Here is a 23,455-nt window from a genome sequence, read left to right as displayed (position 1 = left end):
GCCAAATAAGAAAAAATGTGGCATGCAAAACAATATAGGCAGAAGAAAATTTCATAGTACACAAAAAAACTGTGTCTAATAAGCAAAAAAAAAAAAAAAAAAAAAAAAGGCTTAACAATAAAACTGAGAAATGCAAAGTAAAAACAAAGTAATATTCTACGGCACATAAAGTCAGTAATATTTAAAAGATGTACAACACCAAATGCTTATGACAATTTGCAGATATTGAAATTCATAAAATTTTGAGAATCTTAATTGGAAAGGCTCATAGGAGTTATTTAGCAATATCTACTAAAATTCCATTCTTTGATGTATCCAGAATGTACCAACTACATATTTTAGCCAAATACAAAAGGGCTGATGGTTTGAAAAAAATAATATTCACTTAAAGCTGAATAAACACCACTCCCAAATGAAATTTATGAGATACAAGATACAAAGCATGCTTAATAATATTACTTTGTCATGTTCTGTAGATTACAACTTAGAATTTTGAACATAGAACTCAGAGTACGTATTGGTCAGCTTTCTGTAGCTGAGATAAAATTTTTGACATTCACAATTTAAAGAAGAAGGAGTTTAATTTGGTTCATGTTTTCAGAGGTTTCAGTACATGGTCGGATGGTGCACAGCAGAAAGCTCTCAGCAGAAGGGCAGGGTGGAGGAAAATTGTTCACTTCATGGCAGCCTGGGAAGTGGAGCATGAGGCAAAGGAGCCAGAAAGGAAGGGGACAGGAACCATGTATAGTCCCCAAGGTTACAGCCCTGCCACCCATCCAGACACACTCAAAGACTGCTTTCGTAATTCATAGTGTCACTTAGTCAGATCTAGTTGGCAGTCACAATCAATAGGTATAGAACATCACTAATGGGGGGGGTCTTTTACATTCACTCCTGAAAGCAAGAGAAAATTATTAAGAATAATTTCTATAGCTTTTTTTTCAATTCATAACTGCTGCAGACTTAAAACTGTCTTTTTCAAGCATTCATCTAAAATTGTAACTTCAACACTTGATGTTTGATATAGTTTGAGTAGTAAGAAATACATTTATATATTTTTTTTGGAGTTTGATTTTAGAAAAAAGGGATATATGTTTGTTTTTTTAACACTATCTTTATTTCCTCTATATTCTGTTTATGTCTGCAGCAAAGAAATTCATACAGCACATGTGTGTATAGTGGAGCTTTTCTTTTCCTTTTTCTGTTGTTTATATTTTATTTTTAGTTTTTGGACATTTTGAGACATGGTGTGTCTATGTAATCCAGCCTATACCTGAATTCACTAGGTAGCCCAGGCTGGCTGGACTCAAATTCACTGTGCTCCTACTTCAGTCTCCCAAATCCTGGGTGTTCAGGCATGTGCTCCCCACTCCTGGCCAATCTCAGAGCACTTCTTATTTGCAAATTTGAGGTGACAGACTTGACTGTTTTATAAATCTTCTCACCTAAATACAAAGAAATCTAGGTGTGAGGATGTATCTTTGGGGTAAAACCCTTGCCTGGGATGCATGAGGCCCTGGGTTCCATCTGTAGCACCACAAAAAAATTTTTTTAAAATAAAGAATTTTAAAATAAGGCTTATTGTTGCAGCACTCAAGGCCTAAGTAAATGGAATTTAATTGCAAAATATAGTTTTTAAAGATTATTCTGCTTAATATTAGGAATTAAGTCCGCCAAATAATTCTTTGGAGATTAAAATTATCATAGAATAATTAATTTTCATCTATTTGCTTTATTTCAACTTTTATTACCATTGATGGTTTCAAAATCATTTCTCTAATGTTTTTTTATTAATGTACATTCTTTTTTGTTTGTTGGTTTGTTTGTTTTGAGACAGAGTCTCTCTGTGTAGTTCAACCTGGCCTTGAACTCACTATGGAGCCTTGGCTGGCACTGAACTTGTGGTGATCCTCCTGTCTCAGTCTCCAAAGTGCTAGGATTACAGGCATGAGCCACCATACCTAGCACTTTCTTCTTTTTTAACAACCAATTCCCTTTTTTATTAATTTGAAATTCCTTACTTTTTGCACATAGAATTAACCCATATTTATTGATCATTAAATAGTGCACAATTTAACTTTTACAATATTAAGTGTATATTTATATTTTAACTGAATCTTAAAAATAAGGCACAGAAAACACTTTTTATTTTAAGACAAATCAAAGATTTTTTTGTTATAAAAAAGTAAAATTTCAGATGTTATTTCTATTTCCAAACGATGGGGACTTTTTGTATTGTTAATTCCTTTTGCTGATATGACATCCTACTGAATTACCTGACATGAATACAATTTTTCATAAACAAACTGAGAGAAATTGAGGTTGAAAATTAACTGTTTATTTTTATTTTTCAGTAGGCCAAGATAAAAGGTAATAGCAGCATTACAGGTTTTGATTTACTCTTGAAAATAAAATCAACTTTAGACCCATACATGATACATATCCTATAGAAATACTTGTGTGTGTGTAAAAGGAGAAATAAAAAGTGCAGGCTTTTTGTAGCGGTGAAAAACTGGAAGGAATATAAATGTTTATCTGCTAAGAATAAATCAGAGTAGGTAAGATGAGCAAAAGTGTATGTGGATGTGCATATATATAAAGGCAAAAATATATCACTGGGCAATAAATAAAGACTCAGAAAAAATTTTATAATAATTTCAATATGTATAAATACTTGCAAAATATGGTATATATTGCTCATAGACCTGAAAAAAACCTTTGGTGAGAATAATAAGCTAAGTCAATATTTGTTAGCTCTCAGTAAGTAAAGACTAAAAAATATTGGAGAAGAATACAAGAGGAACTTTATTTTATAAAATTTGTTTCTTAATAACGTTACTAGTATGAACAAGAATCAATTATATAGATGTTAATCTCAATACTATTTTAAATATATATTAATATTTATCAGGAGAAGCTAGTATACAATACTAGAATCTGAGAGAGTTAGATGATAAGTTTGTTATCTTTTAACTAGTGTATATTTCAGATGTTACTCTAAAGATAAATTAGAAATCCTTAAAGAAATATGCTATATGTTAGCATAATAGGAATTAGACCTTAGTTTAAATTATTCAAAGCCCAGAGTATTTAGGTAATGCACATCTTTAGCTCATTGTATACTCCAGAAGCTTACATTTCATGAGAGTATCAAATTTCATAGGAAATGATGAATAGTTGTAATTATAAGTGTGATTTTTTAATATGTATATTTAATTGTCAGTTTCTAGTATTTAAGCTTTCAAAGAAAACTGACAGCTGTACGTTTTCATAAAGATAAGACACTTCTGAGTATTCATGGGTAAGCAACAGTAGTTACTCCAAATTAGACTAAATTATTTTGTACTATGTAGCTAATACTCTACATACATGTGCATTTTTATCAATAATGCCAAGTATTATAAATTATCTTAGTTTACAGGGAATGTACCTTGTCAGAGGAATTCCCACTTGATTTGCAGATGAGTTTGGTAATAAATTTTGAAAACAGAGCTTGATTTTAATTTTAGTTTTGAGAAGTGATATATAGTAAAACTCAAAAGTGGTTTATCTTGAATAACAAACTGAATGTTCAAGTGCAGTGAAGGAATATAAACTTGAAATATTTTTAGCAGAGACACATTAAATGTGTATTAATGATGCAAATCCAAGCTAAGTAATGTGTCCTGAAATGTTTGTTTTTGTTTTTCCTGTTTCTTCCGTGTTTGAAAGACTTGCTTGACTATGTAGCCTATATATTTTATTATATATGTCATACAGTTAATGACTGCTAACTTCTTGCATGGCTCTGTCTCTGAAACTTTACATTTGCCTTATTTTTAACACATTTTCACCCAAAATGTGACTTTCATAAATTGAGTTATACGGGAAATTCTTGAGACTTTCTTTTTAAAAATTTCTCTTTCAAAATTCAGTTTCTTATCAATATTATTTTATTTTTCTGTTGATTGCCTATAAAACTCCCCACTTGATCATGGGCTTTATTAAGCATCTGTGTGTACCAAGACTGTGTCACTGGATTGAGTCCAAGGAGGTCCCCAAAGTGGAGATGGGGAGCAATGTCTCCCCCTACCCACCGGGCAGGTTGCAGGGTCCTTGTGTTACTGGGACCCAATCTAGTAGATGTGCAGAGTGTCTCATGATGCCAGAGAATGGACTTGAGGACCAAGGAGGTGAAGTGTAGGAAGAGTTTTAAAAGAGAAAGCTCCTGAGAGACAAGGGGTCTCGAAAGTGAGTGGCTGCTGAGATACATTTCTGGAAGGGGTGGGAGTGAGGACTGGAATGTTCTAGTAGGCTGTGTATGTGTTTTTTACGTTGTTTCTACATGTGAGGTAAACTGGTCAGGCTTACTGGATCAGATGGGCTAGTTACAGTACAGTTCTAGAATATTGTTTTTCTCTGGGAAGGCTGAAGGCCTAGCCACTGGATCTCCATCTTGGGATTGGATTCTACCAATTCAGCCCTTGACCAGAGGCCTGGTCTTCCTCATCTCTGTTGTGACTCCATCATGTGCCCAAAGCTTTTCTAATCGCCCATGAGTCCCTACCTAACTTAGGTATCTGCAACACCTGACTTCCATCACAGAAATCGAACTTTCAAGATGTGTCAGAAAGAGGCATAAGGGCATTTTTTAGGCAGAATTTTTAAAATAAACACTCAAAGAAATAGAATATGTGTCCCCAAAATGGAGAGAGGCTTTTACAGACTGCAGCTGGGGATATTCATGGGGAATTTTGGAGTGGAAATCTGTTCAACTTGTGAATCTGTGGAAAGAGTGGTTTTATTTTACAGATGAAAGCCAACAACAGCTCTTTCTGCAGGGGAAGGGTGATGGCCCTATCTTGTCTTAATTTTTTTTTTATGTTGGAACTATAGAGAAAAAAATAAAAGAAGAATTCCAAACTATAGGAAACAAAGAAATAAGCAAATGATTACCAATGAACTCAGAAGTAAGAAGTTAGACTGCGGCTTAGCAGAGGATTAAGATCCCCAAGAATGATTAGGAAGGGCTTCTGATATTCTGTGAGAGCCAAAGTATCCCTCAATATTAAAACATTGTAGGAAAAAATCAGTACTTGACCATATACAATTCTGGGGACTTTCGGCAACACTGTGACACTCTAGGAAATCAACAGTATGGGTAATGAGTTGACACTAGTAAGATAAAGTTGCTTTTCATTTTTCTTCATAGTTTAAATATAGATTAATTTGATCATAGTTCTATGTTTATAAAAGACATGCATATCTTCTTTTGATCATTATTTTAAGTCACAATAAAAATTATCTTCTCTCCAACATGTCTTAAAATAACCCATGTGTCTCATGGTTGAGGCTATCTAGAATATCCTCTGTAGTCTTCAATTTTGAAAAGTTCATACAATTTTGTATGTGAATATCTTTTGTGCATTCTTTGTGGAATTACAGCCACCCTTACACAGCTTTTGCAAATTTTTAAAGACAGAAAACTACTGTCTTGGTTACTTTTTACATGGCAGAGACAAAATACCCAACATTCAAAGTTAAAGGAAAAAAGGTTTATTTCAGCTCACAATTTGTAGAGATTTCAGTTTATAGTTGGTTGGTTCCAAAGCAGGAAGGCACATCACATGGGGATCACAGAGGAGAAATAGCTCATGGTGTGCCAGTGGCAGAAGGCAGCAACAGCAGCAGCAGCAGAAGAAATCCTGGCTTCTCTCTCTCTCCCTTTATATTCTATCCAAGCTGTAAGTCTATTGATTGGTGCCACCCACACCCAGGTTGAGGCTTCCCTTATGTACTCCTTAATCCCACTATCACACCTTTAATTCACATTCACACACCATAATCTAGCCACTTTTGAAATTCTCCACCTATAACTGCATGAGGCTTTAGGAGGAACATCTAGATACAATATAATCCATGACAACTACGTAATTAAAGAACATACATTTTTATTTAAATTGGGATGTATCCCTTTCTAGCTCCTTTAGCATCTTAACAGCACATTGTATTGCAACTACTGAGTTTTTAATACTCATCTTTATCACTTTTACCATGAGCATGCACAAGATATTCTGGATGTAGACAGATTAGTTATTAAATAACACAACAATGATGATGATGATACTGGGTCAGACCTTCTTTGACCCAGTCTTTCTGCCTGTAGCAACATGATGAAAGCCCTGTGAAAAATTCTTCTATACTAGTGGCCAGGGATTCCATAGCCAGCAAATAGGGGGGAAATGCGACAGGGAGGGGACATGTTCTGCTTACACTGCTTTTTCCCTCTTCTCTTCTGAAAAGAGATGCAGAAATCTTTGTTCCTAGAAAATGGAATGGAAAGAATCATGAGTTCCAACTCTAAACTTTTGGAATATAAATAAGTTTTTCTCAGGGCCTGTTATCTTTCTGTGTCTCTAACTTTTGTAACCTACAAATGTCTGTGTTTCTCAGTCTCATCTTCTCTTGAAATGTAAACATAATCCTGCTCCATAGTCAAGTAAATCTCTTTAGAGATTTCTCTCTAGTGGTACAGTTTTAAATTAGTTCCTTAAAGGTTGCCCTTAGTCTAGTGTCTCAGCAAATTTAAGCAAAACATTTCAGCTCTGTAGAAATACAAAAATAGTTTCTCTGCACCTTACAACAACAAGGTGTAGGAAGCTTGTTTGTGTGTATTTTCTTTTTTTTCTCCCTTTGGTGCTGGGGATTGAACTTGGGACCTTGTACTTGCAAGGCAGGCTTGGTGCCACTGAGCTAAATCCCAGGCCTTGTGTGTATTTTCTGAAAGAATTTTTGAGAACTTTGGTTTTCTGGATCAAGTAAAATATAAAACTTTGGATTCATCAAGCAAATTCCTATTTGTATTACTTCTTGATAAATAAAATGTTTTTAAATATGAGATTCACTTTCTTCTAAGGTTATACAAATAAGAGTCTAATGTTATGTTTGTAATAAGCATATTTGCTTCTTGGACAATGCTGTCTTCAGATTTCTGGTCCGGATTATAAAATTTTGACGATGTAATCCTAGAAGTTGTGGTAGTAAAGAGAGCACCTGTGTCTCTACTCACAATACTTCCTACAACAAATGTGTTTCTTCCTCATGCCAACCAATTTTCCAACCCTCTGAAATCAACTTGATGTCCAACAGTTCATTACAGTTCCAACACCACCTGGAGTTAGTACAGACTCCACAGTTTAAGATGTCAGACCCACAACACTGCTACCACTTCAGATGCCAATTGCAGATCCAGGCCTCCTGTTCTTCGGACTGACAAGAAGTTCTCAAAGCCCCTTCCTTGGCTTCAGTAATTTCCTAGCCCCCTCATAGAACTCAGGGAAACATTTACTTATATGCACTGATTCATCACAAAGGATGCAAATGAAAAGCCAAATAAAGAGGTACATAGTGAGGTCCTGAAGGGTCTCAAGTTCAGGAGCTCGTGACCCAGTGGAATTGGGATGCACCATCTTTCCAGCACATGGATGTGATCACCAACCTGTGATCAGAGCTTCTTAGTGTAGAGTTTTTATGGAAATCCCATTACATGGGCAGAGTTGATTAAACCATTGCTATCAGTAATTAATCCCATAGGTCCTCTCCTTTCCCTGTAAGTGTGAGTTGGTAGAGGCTGAAATTTCCGACTCTCTAATCACATGGTTATTTCCTTTGGCAAGCAGACACCATTCTCCAAGAGAAAGAGGGGATCCTCTTGATCATACACTCAGGTACGGTTGAAAGAGACTCATTGGAAGTAACAAAAGATACTCCTGGTCTGCATCACAGGAAATTCCAAGGGTTTTAGGAGCTTAGTGCCAGGAACCAGACAAAATTATTCCATATATATCAGAGTACAACTATGAGAACCAAATAGTAACTGTAAATCATTTGAAGTAGGTAGGAAACAGCTTTACTACTTCAAGCCTTGATATAATCATATGGTACTGAAAACCCCTAAAACCTTACCAGGAACCTCCAGTCTCCTACTCATTGTACAATGCAAACCTGAGAAAAAAACCCTAAAAGACAGAACTAAAAGAGACAGAAAGCAGGAATGCTGCTTTAGCAAAGGTGCTGGTCCATTCAAGCCACTGATTTTTTTTTTTTTTTTTGGTACTGGGGATTGAACTCAGGTCCTTGCGCTTGTGGGGCAGGTGGCGGAACCACTGAGCTAAATCTCCAGCCCCAAACCATTGACTGTTAATGGTTTATCAGTTGGTGTAAAGGCAGAGTGTGTGCAAAGATGGGACTACATGTGGTTACAATGGAATGTAATGGAGACAAAGCTTGCAAAGGAAAGAGACAAAGCATTCTTGAATTAGGAACAGAATAGACAAAATATATGGTTGTAATTGGAACACTGTGCTTTTAGTTAGAAGGTTTTAGTTGTGGAAAGGGAATTTGGGTGCGAGTTACTCTGACCTCCACACATAGGCTATGGCCAGACTCGCTTCTACAAAGAAGCCAATTGTGGGATTAAATCTTTACAGCATGCACTGCTTACATACTATTTTGGGCATAATCAATATTGCAGTCTCCAACAATATAGATCATATAATGATTAATTTAAAAATACAAGCCCTAGTTATCAGAAAAAAAGAGCTATGATTATTATATATTATGAAAAATAAATATGCCGTGAATAAAAAACACATAAGTCATATTTGAAATAATAAAGAAATGGAACAATTTGTACAGTTTTAAACTCTCCTGTTAAAGTTTACCTTTAATCAGTTTCTATTTTTCCCCCCCAGGTTTTGAACTTTCACATTGTGAAGATCCTGGCATTCCACAATTTGGGTACAAGATCAGTGACCAAGGCCACTTTGCAGGGAGCACCATCATTTATGGCTGCAACCCTGGCTACACCCTCCATGGAAGCAGCCTTCTCAAGTGCATGACGGGGCAGAGAAGGGCGTGGGACTACCCCCTGCCTTCCTGTATTGGTAGGATGTTCTTTTAGATCTGTACCAAATGTGTCTATGGAAATGAGAGCAAGATATGCTCTGTATGTTCAAGGATGCTCTCTGACACACACGAGTCAAACCCAAAAATCAAAAAATTAATGAATTTTAACGTGATAAAAGAAAATACATGAAAAGTGTAAGGGTCCTTTTCATAATCATTGCAATGTGCATTTGAGGGAGTACTATGGTTTGTATGAAGTCATTTTATTTCTGTTCTTCATAGAAAATTTAAATCACTACAAAAATGTTAAGACTTTCAATCATACATATTTATTGAATCTCAGTATTATAATTTGCAAAATTATTGCACATTTTGGAATTACGATGAATTAAAACATAATAAACTAGTCTCAATAACTTCAGACATTATTTTTTATATGTACATTAAAACACTTTAAAATCCACATTGGGTTTTCTTATGTGGGTACAATGTAACAACCAATTTCAATATGAAAAAGCACATGAAATTCAGTAACACAAGGCATATTGCCGACCTGAAGTTAGAGAATGTTCATTTTCTCTCTTTTTTGCATAGTGGGGCTACATGTTATTCTTACTGTTTTGTAGATCCATTAATAAATAACTGGGTCTATAGGGATAGAAAGGTGAATAACAAGCACAGATAGACTCTCTCCCTTTTTATCTTTTTCAATTCCGAATGTCAAGTAGGTATCAGGTTGGGTAGAAAGGAATATTAGGGCAAAATTTTTGTCACAAACACTGACTCACAAGTAGGGAACAAACAAGCAATGATTCTTCAGCCATTCTTAATTCTTGATGGCATTTATGGTGACACAAGTCTGTTCTGGGTCAGGCCCACATGGATAAAATTGACTTAACCTTTTAATTTTTATTTTTTTAACCTTTTATTTTAACAGTTTTATTGAGGTACAATTAATATTTTAAAAGTAACATGTGTTCAATATTTCCAGTTTGAAAAGTTTGGAAGCCTAAACCTTTCAGTGCAATTGGAAAACTTCTATCATTACAACAGACATAAAAATCACTACAAAACTTGCTAGAATTCATTTAGAAAAAAACTGAGACTCTTCTCATTAGAGGCTTATAGCTAATTGCACGGTGTTTCTGATGAGATGGGATCTCCACTGGTCTATTGAAACATTGATTCGCACAGGAAACAACTGTATTCATCTAACCAAAACTCAATCGCAATCTTTTCTTTACAGATGGCATCTGAATTTTGGATAGAGTATGAAGGTATTATCTATAATTATAATCAACCTTAGTTATGAAAAGCTTAGGATTCTGGGCTATGACCAACAATCTACCCATTGGCATTGGTTATGAGAAAATGTTACCATTGATTAATTCTCTCTGATGCTGTATTCTTTGATATGAATATGAAATATATTCAGAAAAGCATTAAGGGCTGCAATAGCACAAAATGATAAACTTGTAAATATTGATTTGTTATTCTGTCCTTAAAATTAAAATCAGAAAATAATCCCTTGAAATCAGGTATTTTCTAAGTATGTTGAACCAAAATGAAGACATTATTTTTTGGAGAGACTTCATGTGGAAGAAAAGACATTTGATCTCAGGTCAGATGTTTTAATTATGTTTGCAAAAATTCAGTGCATTTTATATTTATAAATATTCGAAGTCAGACTTAGTGACTTGATACTGTACAAGATTTTGTAGGAATGATGGGCTTCATTTAAAAATTTTTTTTATTATTGCATGTTTGCAGTACAAAATGATTTCATGCCCTGTAGTGAATTAACACATTTAAATTATTTTTCTTCTTCCCTCCACCCCCTTTCATTTTTCCAGCGTCAGATTCATTTATGTAATCTTATAAGAACTTATAAAGTTAATTATCATATATACAGATTGAAACCAGACCAGTAGGCCTAAGAACATAAAAAACATGTAAGACAATTGTACTAAAGCAAGGTACACTTTAGATATATATTTTTAAATAATAAAAGATCAAGTTTAACAGTTTGTAAACATCTAAACATATGATGAGGGATACTGAAGATTTCCACGACAGAAGACCAAATTCGAGTTTAGATTGCATCCTTTACTGGCAATATTGCCTTCTGACTTAGGGATATAGTTTCTTTTCTGTTCATCGACCTTAGCCATCTACTGTGGCCATATTTTTATCTCTGTCAAATACAATGTTTTTTCTCACTTATTTGGATAATCTAGGTAATTATGTTTTTGAAACTATACATTGATCAAACAAAAAGTAATTTTTGAAAGACATAACTGGAAGGACTGAACCTGTATTTCTTCTTTAATGTTATGTGTATTTTAGTGTATCACACTGGCTCTTTGGGGGTCACAGGGTAAGTGTTATTGGTAGAAAAGGAATATGGAGAAAAAAAAGCTATGCTTAAATTCAAGATTCAATACAGTACACAAAACTCCAAAAAAAAAAAAAACTGACTAAAATTAATCTGAGGAGTAAGAATCAACTGTTTTCACAATAATATATGCCGATAATAGTGATAAATTGAAGGATGGAGAATTAATTTAATTAATCCAAGATAGGTTTTGGTTAAAAAATTAGGAAATACATAACTGATGATAGTGTCACAAATACTAGTATCTTCTTACTTTAAGAATCACTCTTATTGATTATTATAAATTAATGTTACAATAAAAAATAATATTCCCCGCTGCCTGCCTTACACGTGCAGGGTCCTGAGTTCAATCCCCAGGACTAAAAACAAAAACAGAAAAGAAAGAAAGAAAGAAAGAAAGAAAGAAAGAAAGAAAGAAAGAAAGAAAGAAAGAAAGAAAGAAAGAAAGAAAGAAAGAAAAAAATAATATTCCTTTAGCTCTCTGAGAGTCAAGGTTGTCCAAGAAACAAAACCAATAGGATTTCTCTCTCTTTTTCTCAAGAGATTTATTTATTTTAACAAAATTGATTCATTAGTCAATTGGTTTTAGGGGGTGATAAGTCCAAAACCTACAGGGAGGACAAACAGTGTCAGAATTGAAACAGGAATTAATGCTGCAACTCTGAAGGAGAATTTCTTTTCCTTGAAAACAGTTTTTGCTCTTAAAGGCCTTTTGGTGGATCAAATGAGGCCCGCATGCATTATTAAGGCTATTTACTCTGCTTTACTTAGTGGAAACTGATTATAGATGTTAACCAAAACTGCAAAATACTTTGACACCTAGATTAAAAATCAAGATTAGCATTTGATTAAATGCTTGGGGACCATAGCCCATTTACACATAAACCTAATTATCATAGTGTAGTGCAATATAATATCTAAAATCTTTGGCACAAATTTGGGTATATGGGACCTTCAAATTTTAGACATTAGATTATAATGTTACCAGGTTTCTTCCAAATGATAAAACCTTCTGTCTTTGGCATTTTTGATCGAATAATAAAAGATGCAAAATAAATGTAATTTACCTATTCAATTTAAGTAAGATGGAAACAGATCAGAGACTAAGAAATGAATATATAAAAGTATCTTCAAATATTTAAGAAAAAAAGAAAGTTTTGTTTTATGGCTGGAGGATAATCTGGAGTTTTTTGAAATGTACAACAGATTATAGAATATTTTCCTTATTTCTGGAATCCAGAGTCGTAGATCAATATACTCATTAAAATACTTAGTTTCTCTTTTCTCCAAGACAGAGTTATTTCTGCACTGTCTACCTACCACAGTAAAATCGCTTCAGATATCACTATATTATTGAGCATTAACATGGCGAGAGAATCTCTCAAAAGATAAAATTTTAATTATTGTGTGAAAATACATTTTAATTTGGTAAGTTTTATAAAAATTAGAGACAACATTAAATCAAAACCAGCATAGCCTTAACTGAAGATTTTTAAAAAATCTAATAAAAATGCTACTTTGACTTTTGGGAGGTTAAAAAGGAAAGGGATTGAAGTGATTTGAAGGAGAATAAAAGACAATGAGATTTAGAATGCCTAAGGGACCATGGTAAAGATTAGTTTTTCTCAGAGGTGGGGTAGCAAGATGATGAATTATTCAGCCTGCAATTCACTAGCAGTGAGCAATTTACCTTCTGTTTTCCCTTTTGCAGTTATTATTTTAAAACATATTTTGAAATGTTTTGAATCCTAACTTACAGGTTTTGAGTGTGACCTCTTTTTATTCCTTAACCAGGTTTGTTTCTTTGTCTTTTATGTAATCTAAATAGAGGTTATGTTATTTTATTGTACAATATATTCTTGCTTCAATTAAGAGGTTAATCTAAGAAAGTTATTACAAATGCTTACTTTCAGGAAGAGAAATCAATCTTTATTTTCCTTACTGTGAAAAAAGATATACTCTTAAGAAATGTGTAGATTGTTTTGAAGACTGGCATTAACTTGTGACTTCATTTTTTAATTTTATTAGCGGAATGTGGAGGTCGTTTTAAAGGAGAATCATCAGGAAGAATCTTATCTCCTGGTTATCCTTTTCCATATGATAATAATCTGCGTTGCATGTGGATGATAGAAGTGGATCCAGGAAACATTGTCAGGTAAATAGATTTTGTTTTCTCAAAATTGCAAAGGAGTCTGATTTTCCTAATCAACCCCTGTATGCACTACCAATTTTTATCAACATTTTTTAATAGTATTAACTGTGGTTAGGAAAAACCTGGTTTTCATTTGTGCAAAATATGAAAAAAATATTCATTTGCTTTGGTTATTGATATATAGGCTGCGGCAATAAATCACATAGCTCCTTAGAAGAAAGCTTTTTGTAGTTAGAAAGGGATACAAAGTTTGAGAATTTTTCCTAGTTGTTTTGGACTTTGGTTTTTCAATTCTTCACTTAGCGAGACCCTGTTGCAAAATGAAAAAATAATAAAAGAGTTGGTGATGTAGCTCAGTACAAAGGCTCTGGGTTCAACTCCCAGTACTCAAAAAAAATAAAGTGTATAAAGTTTTGCAAGTCACTATCACTAACTGTAACTATACTAACATTCAGAAGAAATAAGAGTAGGAGTGCACTCGATAATATTTCCTTTCTTCCTTGGCCTTATGCATCTGCCTGTTGCCCCTTCACCAATGTTTGGTTCACTTTGCTGCTGAGCTTCTTGGGGAGGGGTCAGAATTCCTCATGGTGCTGCTCCTTAAGAGTGCACACCATCGCCTTCTGATCACCATCGACCAGGTGTCCAAGGCTATCAAACTTTCAGTCCCAGGTTACGACTATGCCTTTGTCTGGGAATCAGTTCATAAATGAACAAATCTTCCTTGACATATAAACTAGCTAGTATGTTATTGCTTGTATAGAATAACTTTAAATTTTAAGAACTGCTACTTAATATAAATGAAATTTTAGACAGGCTTCTGGGTAGAGTACTCCTGCACGTGGCTGGGTGGAGTAGGAACCAGTACATTGTTTTGCAGGGCAGTGGGAGAACTCACATCAGGCTACCCTGGATCTATTCCCACCTTGTTTTCCTTTAGAGTAGCTCATAGATGTTTTCTTTGACTATTAGAATTATTAAACTCAAGAATATTAAATTTTGTATTAACCTACGATTTTTAATTTAAGCAAATATTTGCTATGAATATCAGATCCAAACTTAAAGCTGTCACTATTAATATATCAAATATGAACATGGATATAAAGTTGAGCAAGTTGTTATAACTGCACTGCTAATTTTTGCACTTGGCATAAAAAGTATCAGGTACTAATTTTATCTAGATTAGATATGAAATAGAATTAACATGAAACAGTGGTAAAAACATGTACTAGGTCATCTACTGAAGTTCAGTTCATGACTCAGCTAACCTTTGGGCAATTATTTAATGTATCTAAACTCTATTTTCCACATTTGTTAAATCAAGATAAAAATGTTCGTAGTTTCTTAGATGAACTCCTACATTGCTTTAGATCATTACAATGCTCTTAGATCATTATATCAATTAAACAAAGAAAGTATACAGTAATGAATTTTTCTCTGCGCCTGCTACATTGAAAATCCTCTATAAATGTTGGTTTTTGTTGCCACAAATACAGAAACCCTGAAAAGAATGTATACCAGAAGTTTCTGTGATTTATAAAAGCGATGAAATAGTGTTTTTGATCCTATTATAAAGGAATAAATTATACTGCCCTAAGAGTTCATTGAGGTTATATACGCTGTTTACATAATTCATTTTTTAACCTCAGAAAAAAAGGAATATCTAGTGAAAGCCATGAGGCATATTTATTCTTCTCTTGTTTCTAATGATGTGCTGTGTATGTTTCTCCCACAGCCTACAGTTTCTTGCCTTTGACACCGAAGCATCACATGATATACTCCGAGTCTGGGATGGCCCTCCTGAAAATGAGATGCTTCTGAAGGAAATCAGTGGGTCTCTTATCCCTGAAGGGATCCACAGCACCCTCAACATTGTGACTATCCAGTTTGATACAGATTTTTACATCAGTAAATCTGGATTTGCCATTCAGTTTTCAAGTGAGTGTCTTCTTTTTAATTTTATGTTCACAAATTAAGGAATGCTCAAACCGTAAGCTGGGCCTACCATAATACTATAATATTCTAAAATATGCTGTTTTGTAGCTAATAAAGTAAATGAATACTCGCAATTACAAATAAGCAAACTTACATTTTTATTAATTTTATTTTTCTTCTGTTAAAGATATGAATTGTATATCCACAGACATATTTGACAAAATAGGCTTTTTAAATTAAAAATTTCCTATAGCAGTGAAATAATGCTTAACTTAAGTAATCTCTAGTGTTCTTGGCTTGTTTTGTTTGGCACTAAGTGACTAAATATGTGCTGTTCTGAAAAAGGAATTTTAGTGCAGTGGTTAGAGAAAATGAATGAAAATTGAAAAATTTTAAATGATATTTTTACTTTTGTTGCAAATACATTATTTCTTTGAGGAAAATTATCCAGTGGATTTTTATTTGTGTTTTCTTAAAAAATTGTATTAATCTAACAAAATTTTCAAGATGATCTGGGGAAAGGGTGAAAACTAATAATCGTCAAACCAGTAGAACAAAGCAGTTGTTTGAAATATTGAGTAACGTTAATGAGTTATGTTTATAGCACATATTATAGTTATAGAAACTATATATATAATACTACAACTTTAATAAATCTAACTTCATAGGAGTGTTTTAAGATGAATAGAAATTTATAGTACTGACCTAATTCTTTACACTTAATTATTGCTGTCAATATTTTGCTCATAGTATTAATTGATGTAAATTACTCTCTTAACATGCCTTTTGTAATACAGGCTTACATAGATTTCTCAGTGTTAAGATTTAAAGTGAAAGTATTTTATCATATATGAGGCCTTTATTACTTGACAAGAGCCACCTTATATGCATTATATACATGATCTCAGTTAATCCTTAGAAAATCTCCGTAAAATATGGTGTATGATCATTTCCAATTCCCAATACATACAATAAGGTTCAGAAAGTTAGTTAATTTGTCATATTTCTAGCAGATGCCTGGAGATGTGACTCATACCCACATGTGTCTGAAAGTAGATTAGTATATCGTGTTTTGTACATAGGAAATGTTTAGCAGTTATTACTATTATTATTCTATCCTTATGCAGGGCACATGTGTTAGTTTCCTAGGGGAAATAAAAAGCTGTCAGTGACGCACTATTAGTGGCAATGAAGATCTATATCTTAATCACTTGGGTCTTTAATGCCAAGGGCCCTGTTAAAGGTCACCTTTCAAATACTAGGTTTGTACACAAGTAACCAGGGATAAAGAATGAAGAACCAGAGATCATGCATGCCCTTTTAAGAGAAACAGTGGTCCACATTGGTTCAAGCTATTTTGCCTGTAGATAAACAGGCTAATGCTAAGTTAGAACTTGAAGTAAGGAATGTTATAAAAAGTTATCTAATTTTGAAAAAGCAAGTAGTAATGTAATGTAAATGGCCCATAGGCTAATTATGCACTCTTCTGGGACAAAGTATCAATGGCTACTTCAGTGCCTACCTAAATTTCTCTTCCCTAGATAAGTCTATTTTATCCTACTCATTAACTTATTCATTCATTCATTCATTCATGCATTCATTCCAGGAGACCAGATGTTAAACATATTTATTTTCAATTTATCTGCAATTTATTCTAAATCGCCTCTTCCCTTTCATTCAAACAAATCATAATCCTACACACACAGACACACACACACACACACACACACACACACAATGCTGCTTTCTATCTAAAATGTCACCTTCTGCTCCCTCATACTGAAATGCTCCTCATGCTTCCAAACACAGGATCAGGATTCATTTTTGTAAAAGATTTTTTTATTGTTCTATCTCATGCACCTTGCAGTAGTTATAATTTCTTTTCCAAATGAGGATCAAAATATATGATTTACCAGTTCATCATTCTGGGGATATTCTCATTATGCGATCTTTGTTCCTCTAAATATATGATGAGTTCCTTTGTTTTTCCAAATATCTTAGAAAGATTTTGTTGGGGCAATTATATCATTTAATGACCAAATCTAACACATTTTTACAATAAAAGAAGGCAGTCTTCAAAATTATACCTAACAATAGGAATAAGTCTGGACAGTCCTAGAATCAGGATGTTTTGTGATTTTAATTGCCAGATTTTTATTCAGGAGTCCTTCATTCTCCACCACCCCATTCCTCTTTTGAGCAAATACTTGTTCAATGGAAGACAAAACAGTCAATTAGAAATAAAGAGAATGAATCAGGCAATGCTAGCAGAACAAAATGCAACCAATGAAATGTATGTCACCAAACTTGGTGAAAAGTAAATTTAACTGAAATGTAGGTCACATACCAACTTTATAATCTTCATCAAGCCCCTATCAGCAGCCTCATGACTTCTATTTCCCAATGTATTCATTCTTTGTGGAATTTGCCGCTTTGCTTCTTGCTGATATCGTCTGTGAGGCACTTTTGCTTAATCAGAGCTACTTAAGTCTGACATTGGCACTTCATGCTGTCCTATGTGCTGTCCTTGGTTCTCAGCAGTCAGCCTCTGTATCCCTGGCTTCAATTTGTAATCTGCCTGACTTGTTCCACTTCAGTTCCACAGGGAAGACATCACTGGGTATCACGCTGTCATTTGCCCACGGAATAGTTGATTTTGACAGAGCATTTTCTGTGCTCCTCACTCTTTGACCTCTCTGTTAAGAATCTGTCCCTGCTGGGTAATACAAAGTACTAAGGCTGTTAGCTCAGAGTGTTGAAAATTCTCAAGGAAATGCATCCCTTAACCATGAGAGGTTGAAGTCCACCAGTCTTAAAGGCCTGCATGGTGCCCCTGCCTTTGTTCCCATCCTCATTATCGTTCACCACACTGCTGTCATAGTCAACTAGCCACTTACTTCATTATCCCTCTAGCCAAACTTTTCTCCACATTTCTGCATGACTGAGCTTACTGAAATACAAACATCACATCAATCCTCAATATAAAATCATTTCACGGCCACACGGTTCGGTTCTAAACTCAGAACTCTGGCATTACATTGAAGATCTCCTCAATTTGTACCAGGTTTACCTGCCAGCCACACCCCTTCACTATTTAGATGCATCCAGCCATCTGCACAATTCTGGATGAATAATGTCCTTTCACACTTCTATTTCTTTTGCAAACTTTCTTCCATATTCCTGGAACATTTATGCCCACATTCAAAAATCTGTAAATTCTGAGTCATTTTAACAGATCATACCAGATGATACTTCTAGTGTTGATGATCTCCTAGACAGAATTGGCCACTTCTACATTTGCACTGTGTTGTCACTGTGTGCATATTTTATTAGAACTACAGCATGCCCAGGTTTGTTCAGGACATGCCTGGTTTATGTCTGTAGTCCTGGCCTCCTGCTCTGTTTGATATATGAATTGTATTTTCCCATTTTTGACAAATTATCAGTATTAACATTTCTGTTAAAATAAGCCCTTGTGTGTATGTTAGATATCTATTTTGCATTTGATCATCTCTGGTCGTATATGCTATACATTTCTAGTGCTCAGAGAAACTATAACAAATGGTTAAAAATGAATGACAAATATACATAGTGGGCCTCTATTTCCCAGCATCTTCCAGATGCCAGGTAATTCTCATCTTCCTTTCAAGGGCAACAAGTAGGACACTTACAGATAAAATAAAATTTCCTCAGATTTGAATCCCTAAACCATTCTTATCCTGGATGGTACTGGAAGAGGCATTAGACACTATTGGTTTGACAGCTACTTTGGTTTAACAGCCAGATGTGCTGTGATCTTAATTATGCTTTGAAAGTTACACAAAAATGCCGGGTCATGAATAGTCAGGATGCATGGGAAATGTGTGTTCTTGAAATATGTATAGAGATAGAGTTTAAGCTGCTGAGCTTTAAACCTATAAAATATAATCTGAATGTTCTCTCCATGATGTGTTTGCTATTTGTTATACAGTGTAAGTTCAAAACCAAGTTTTTTATCAGAACGTTTGTTTTTACTTTGTGATATGCTTCTGTAAGAGCAATGAGTTTTTTTGTTTTGTTTTGTTTTTTTGGTACCAGGGATCAAACCAGGACTTTTCTCTTGCAAGGCAAGCAGTGGCACCACTGAGCTAAATCCCCTGCCCAGCAATGAGCTTTTTTAAAAGTGCATGTTTAATGGAAGTGTGTATGGAATATTCATTTCTTAAGAAAACTGATGTCCTCAAGGATACCTAAAAGAAAAGTCAGTTCAGCTAATGTGACTATGAAGAAGAGCCCAAGCAGAGATCACTAAGGACATCACACAAAACTTTTTCTTTCAAAACCTGAAACTAAGCTCTCAAAGACAGTAGGGAAGGACATAGAGTAATCTTGTTATTGCTATTTATAAATCTAAGTATTTTAGTTGGTTCAGAAATATACTGTTTCACATGATTCCATTTCAATAAAACATTTGAATAGATGATAAACTTTTTTAGAGGGGCTAAACATGCTGAGTGTTTTTCTTCAGAAATTAGTGGGATATTGAGTTAAATGAGACATTATTGTCTTGTGTCTTGGTTTAATAGGGCAGGTATACATGCTAAAACACAAAACATAATTAAATGATGATTTCAAGCCAGGAAAAGGCATTAAGTACATCTTCAGCATTTCAAAATACCTGATGAATTAAATATTTCCTGATCATTTTGAAGAACCTGTCTTCAACAGCTGTTTTTCCCATTTGCTTTCACTATGATAAGAGCAATTAACATGTACACACCTGTAATCCTAGCCAATGGGGAGGCTGAGGCAGAAAATTCAAACGTTACAGGCCAGCATGGGTTATTTAGTGAGACTCTTTCTCAGAAACAAAAACAAGCAAAACAGAAAACCACAATAGAAGAAGAGCTGGGGATGTTGATTGGAACTATGGATTCACCCCAGTACTGAAATGAAAGTTAATACGAGGTCCACTTTTTAGTGACTTTAATGTGCTGCATACATTATTCTTGACTACAAATGATATGTGTGCAGTAGGTGTCCAAAGCTCAATCACCTTGCTCAACTGAAACATCATGCCCATTGCTAGTCACTGCTATCCCCTATCCCCCACATCTCCTGCTCAAAGCATTCCCCTGTTTAACTCTTAATTTGACGACTTTATAAACTTCACGTAAGTTGAAATGATTTTTCTTTCTGTGATTGTATTTCATTAGGTGTAATATTTTCAAAATTTTGTCACTTGTATCTTTTTTAAGGCTGAAATATTCTATTCTGTATACATACCACATTTTCTTTATCTGTTTATAGATACCAAGGCTGCTCCTATGTGTTAGCAGCTGGGAATAGTGCTGCAGTGAATCCAGGAGTGCTACTATCTTTACCACATACTTATTTCAATTCTTCTGGATAAAAAACCAGAAGTGAATTGAATGTAACTGCTCTACAGTAGTTATATTTTTAATTTTTTTGAAGAACCCCCATACTGTTTCTTATAATAGCTGCACAATTTTGCCTTTCCACACTATGTGAGGATTCTAACTTTTATACATTCTTCTAGTTCGTGTTTTTATTTTTGGTTTGTTATTGCAGTACTGGGGATTAAACCAAGAGCTTTTCCATTGAGCTACATCCCCAGCCCTTCTTCATTTTTTATTTTGTGACAAGGTCTCTCTAAGTCAGTAAGTTGCCCAGGCTGGAGCTTGCCATCCTCCTGCCTCAGCCTCTTAGATTGCTACAATTACAGGAGTGTCTTAGTTACCTTCTCACTGCTGGGACAAAGCACCTGACGTCCACGATTTAAAGGAGGAAAGCTTTATTTTGGCTCACAGTTTGTAGTGGTTTCAGCCCATAGTTGATTGGCTCCAAGGCAGAGTAGCATGGCATGGCAGAGGAGGGTTGCTCATGGCATGGTAGACAGGAAGTAGAGAGAGATCAGGGAAGAGAGTAAAAGATACACTTTCCAGGCCACACCCCGGGGACCCATCTCCTCTGACCAGTCTTCACTGCTCAACATCATATCAAGCTATGAACTCATCAGTGGGCTAATCCATGACTGTCATTCCCCCTGTGATCCAGTCACCTCTGCTAACCCTAACTATGAGCTTATTAGGCATCAGGGGACATCTAGATATAAACCTTAATGAGACCACACCGGCAAATGCTTGCCTTTTGTTGTTACTGTTTTAAGTAATATCATCCTGAAAATGACAAGGCGATATATCATTATAATTTTCATTTGAGGATCCTTGATGATGTGATATTAATAGTGATTTTTTTGGTACTGGAGATCGAAGTAGGGACCTTGTGCTTGTGAGGCAGGTGCTGTGCCACTGAGCTAAATCCCCGATCCTAGTAGTGATATTTTTAATATGCCTGTTGATCATTTCTATGCCTTCTTTGGAGAAATGTCTATTTAAGTCCTTAGCCCATTTTTAATTACATTGTTTTTTTTTTTTTGGTACCGGGGAACGAACTCGGGTCCTTCCGCTTGCAAAGCAGGCGGTGGAACCACTGAGCTAAATCCCTGGCCCTGATTACATTGTCTTTTGCTAGTGATTTTTAGGGGCCCTTATATATTTTGATATTAATCTTATCCACTTCATATAATTTGAAAATATTGTCTCCCTTCCCATAAATTTCTCTTTCACTCTATTGTTTCTTTTGCTGGGCAGAAGCTTTTCATTTGGATGTAGCTCGCATGCTTATTTTTGCTTTTGTTGCCTCTGTTTTTGGTGTCATATCCATGAAGTCCTTGCCAAGATCAAGGTCATGAAGCTTTCCTTCTGTTTTCTTACAGGAGTTGTAATTTCAGATCTTACATTAAAGTCTTTACTCCATTTTGAGTTGATTATTCTGAATCATGTAAGAGTCCAATTTTATTCATTTGCAAGTGGACTCACAGTTTTCCAAACCAGATTTGTTGAGGATGTTATCCTTTCACTGTGAATTCCTGAACCCTCCTCAGTAAATCAGTCAACACTACATGCATGAATTTATCTCTGGTTTTTCTATTTTGTTCTCTTGTTCTAAAAGTCTATATGCAATAGATTGCAGTTTTATTATTATAACTCACTTTTTATAGTATATATTTGAATATATATACTATACATATTTAAATATATGTACATACATATATTTGAAATAAGGAACTTTGATGCCTCTTGCTTTGTTCTTTCACATGACTGATTTCATTTTTAAGATGATTTATGGTTTCTGATGAATTGCAGAATCATTTTTTTAAATTTTTCAGTTAAAAATCCCATTGGGAATTTCACAGAGATTACTTTAAATCTATAGCTTGCTTTGGGTGTTTTTTAAAAATTTCTTTCAACAATGTTTTGTAATTTTTGTATAAAAGTTTTTAACCTTGATAGCTTATTTACTCCTAAAAATCTTATTATTTTTAGTGGAATTGTTTTCCTAATATGTTTGCAGATAATTGCTGTTATGTAGAAACACAACGGAGTTTTGTATGTTGATTTTGTATCCTGCCACTCTACTGACTTATTGTAACTTACTTAGATTATTTGGGAATTTTTACATATAAGATTATATCATCTACAAATAGTAAAAATTTTACTTCTCATTTAGATGTCTTTTGTTTGTTTTCCTTATTAATTGTTCTAGATAAGACTTCTCGGACTCTAATAGCAATTGCAAGAGTGGGTTTCCTTGTCTTGTTCCTGATCTTAGGAAAAAACTGCCAGTTTTTCGCTAAAGAGCAGATGTGAGCCCTGGAAATGGAGATGGCTTTTAGTCTACTGAATTATTTTTCCTCTATTTCTAGTTTTTTGAGTTGTTTTAAACTTGAATGATATTTTACTAAGTGCTTTTGGGTAAATGTTATGGTTTGGGGGGTTTTTTTTGGGGGGGGGTGTCGGTACCAGGGACCATGCACTTGTGAGGCAGGCGCAGTGCTACTGAGCTAAATCCCTAGCCCAGTGTTATGTTATTTTTACCTGAATTTAAAAATAAAAATACATAAACACAAGTTGTGAAGCTGTAGCTTGGTGGCAGATCATATGTTATCATGTGTGAGGTCCTGGTTTTGATCCCTGGTATCACACACAGACACACACACGATATGGTGGCATATGAAAGCAGCA

General features: G+C 34.6%; 1 protein-coding gene across 6 annotated transcripts in view; it reads left to right on the top strand.

Moving 5' to 3' along the window:
- Csmd3 (CUB and Sushi multiple domains 3) overlaps positions 1 to 23,455 on the top strand; it is a 1,141,260-nt gene that overhangs the window by 830,620 nt on the left and 287,185 nt on the right. For all 6 annotated transcript variants that reach the window (XM_087190703.1, XM_087190702.1, XM_087190706.1 and 3 more), the window contains 3 exons: positions 8,733 to 8,924; positions 13,310 to 13,436; positions 15,169 to 15,371. In XM_087190703.1, coding sequence (XP_087046829.1) covers positions 8,733 to 8,924; positions 13,310 to 13,436; positions 15,169 to 15,371 — 522 coding nt within the window. The remainder of the gene's footprint in view (positions 1 to 8,732; positions 8,925 to 13,309; positions 13,437 to 15,168; positions 15,372 to 23,455) is intronic.

The sequence above is a fragment of the Heterocephalus glaber genome, unplaced genomic scaffold, assembly GCF_053883595.1.
Source record: "Heterocephalus glaber isolate CG9 unplaced genomic scaffold, H.glaber_assembly_v1.0 deba00001555, whole genome shotgun sequence".
In the NCBI taxonomy this organism is placed as follows: domain Eukaryota; kingdom Metazoa; phylum Chordata; class Mammalia; order Rodentia; family Bathyergidae; genus Heterocephalus; species Heterocephalus glaber.
Note: the sequence above shows the minus strand (reverse complement) of the source record. Positions and strands in the feature narration are given on the sequence as shown.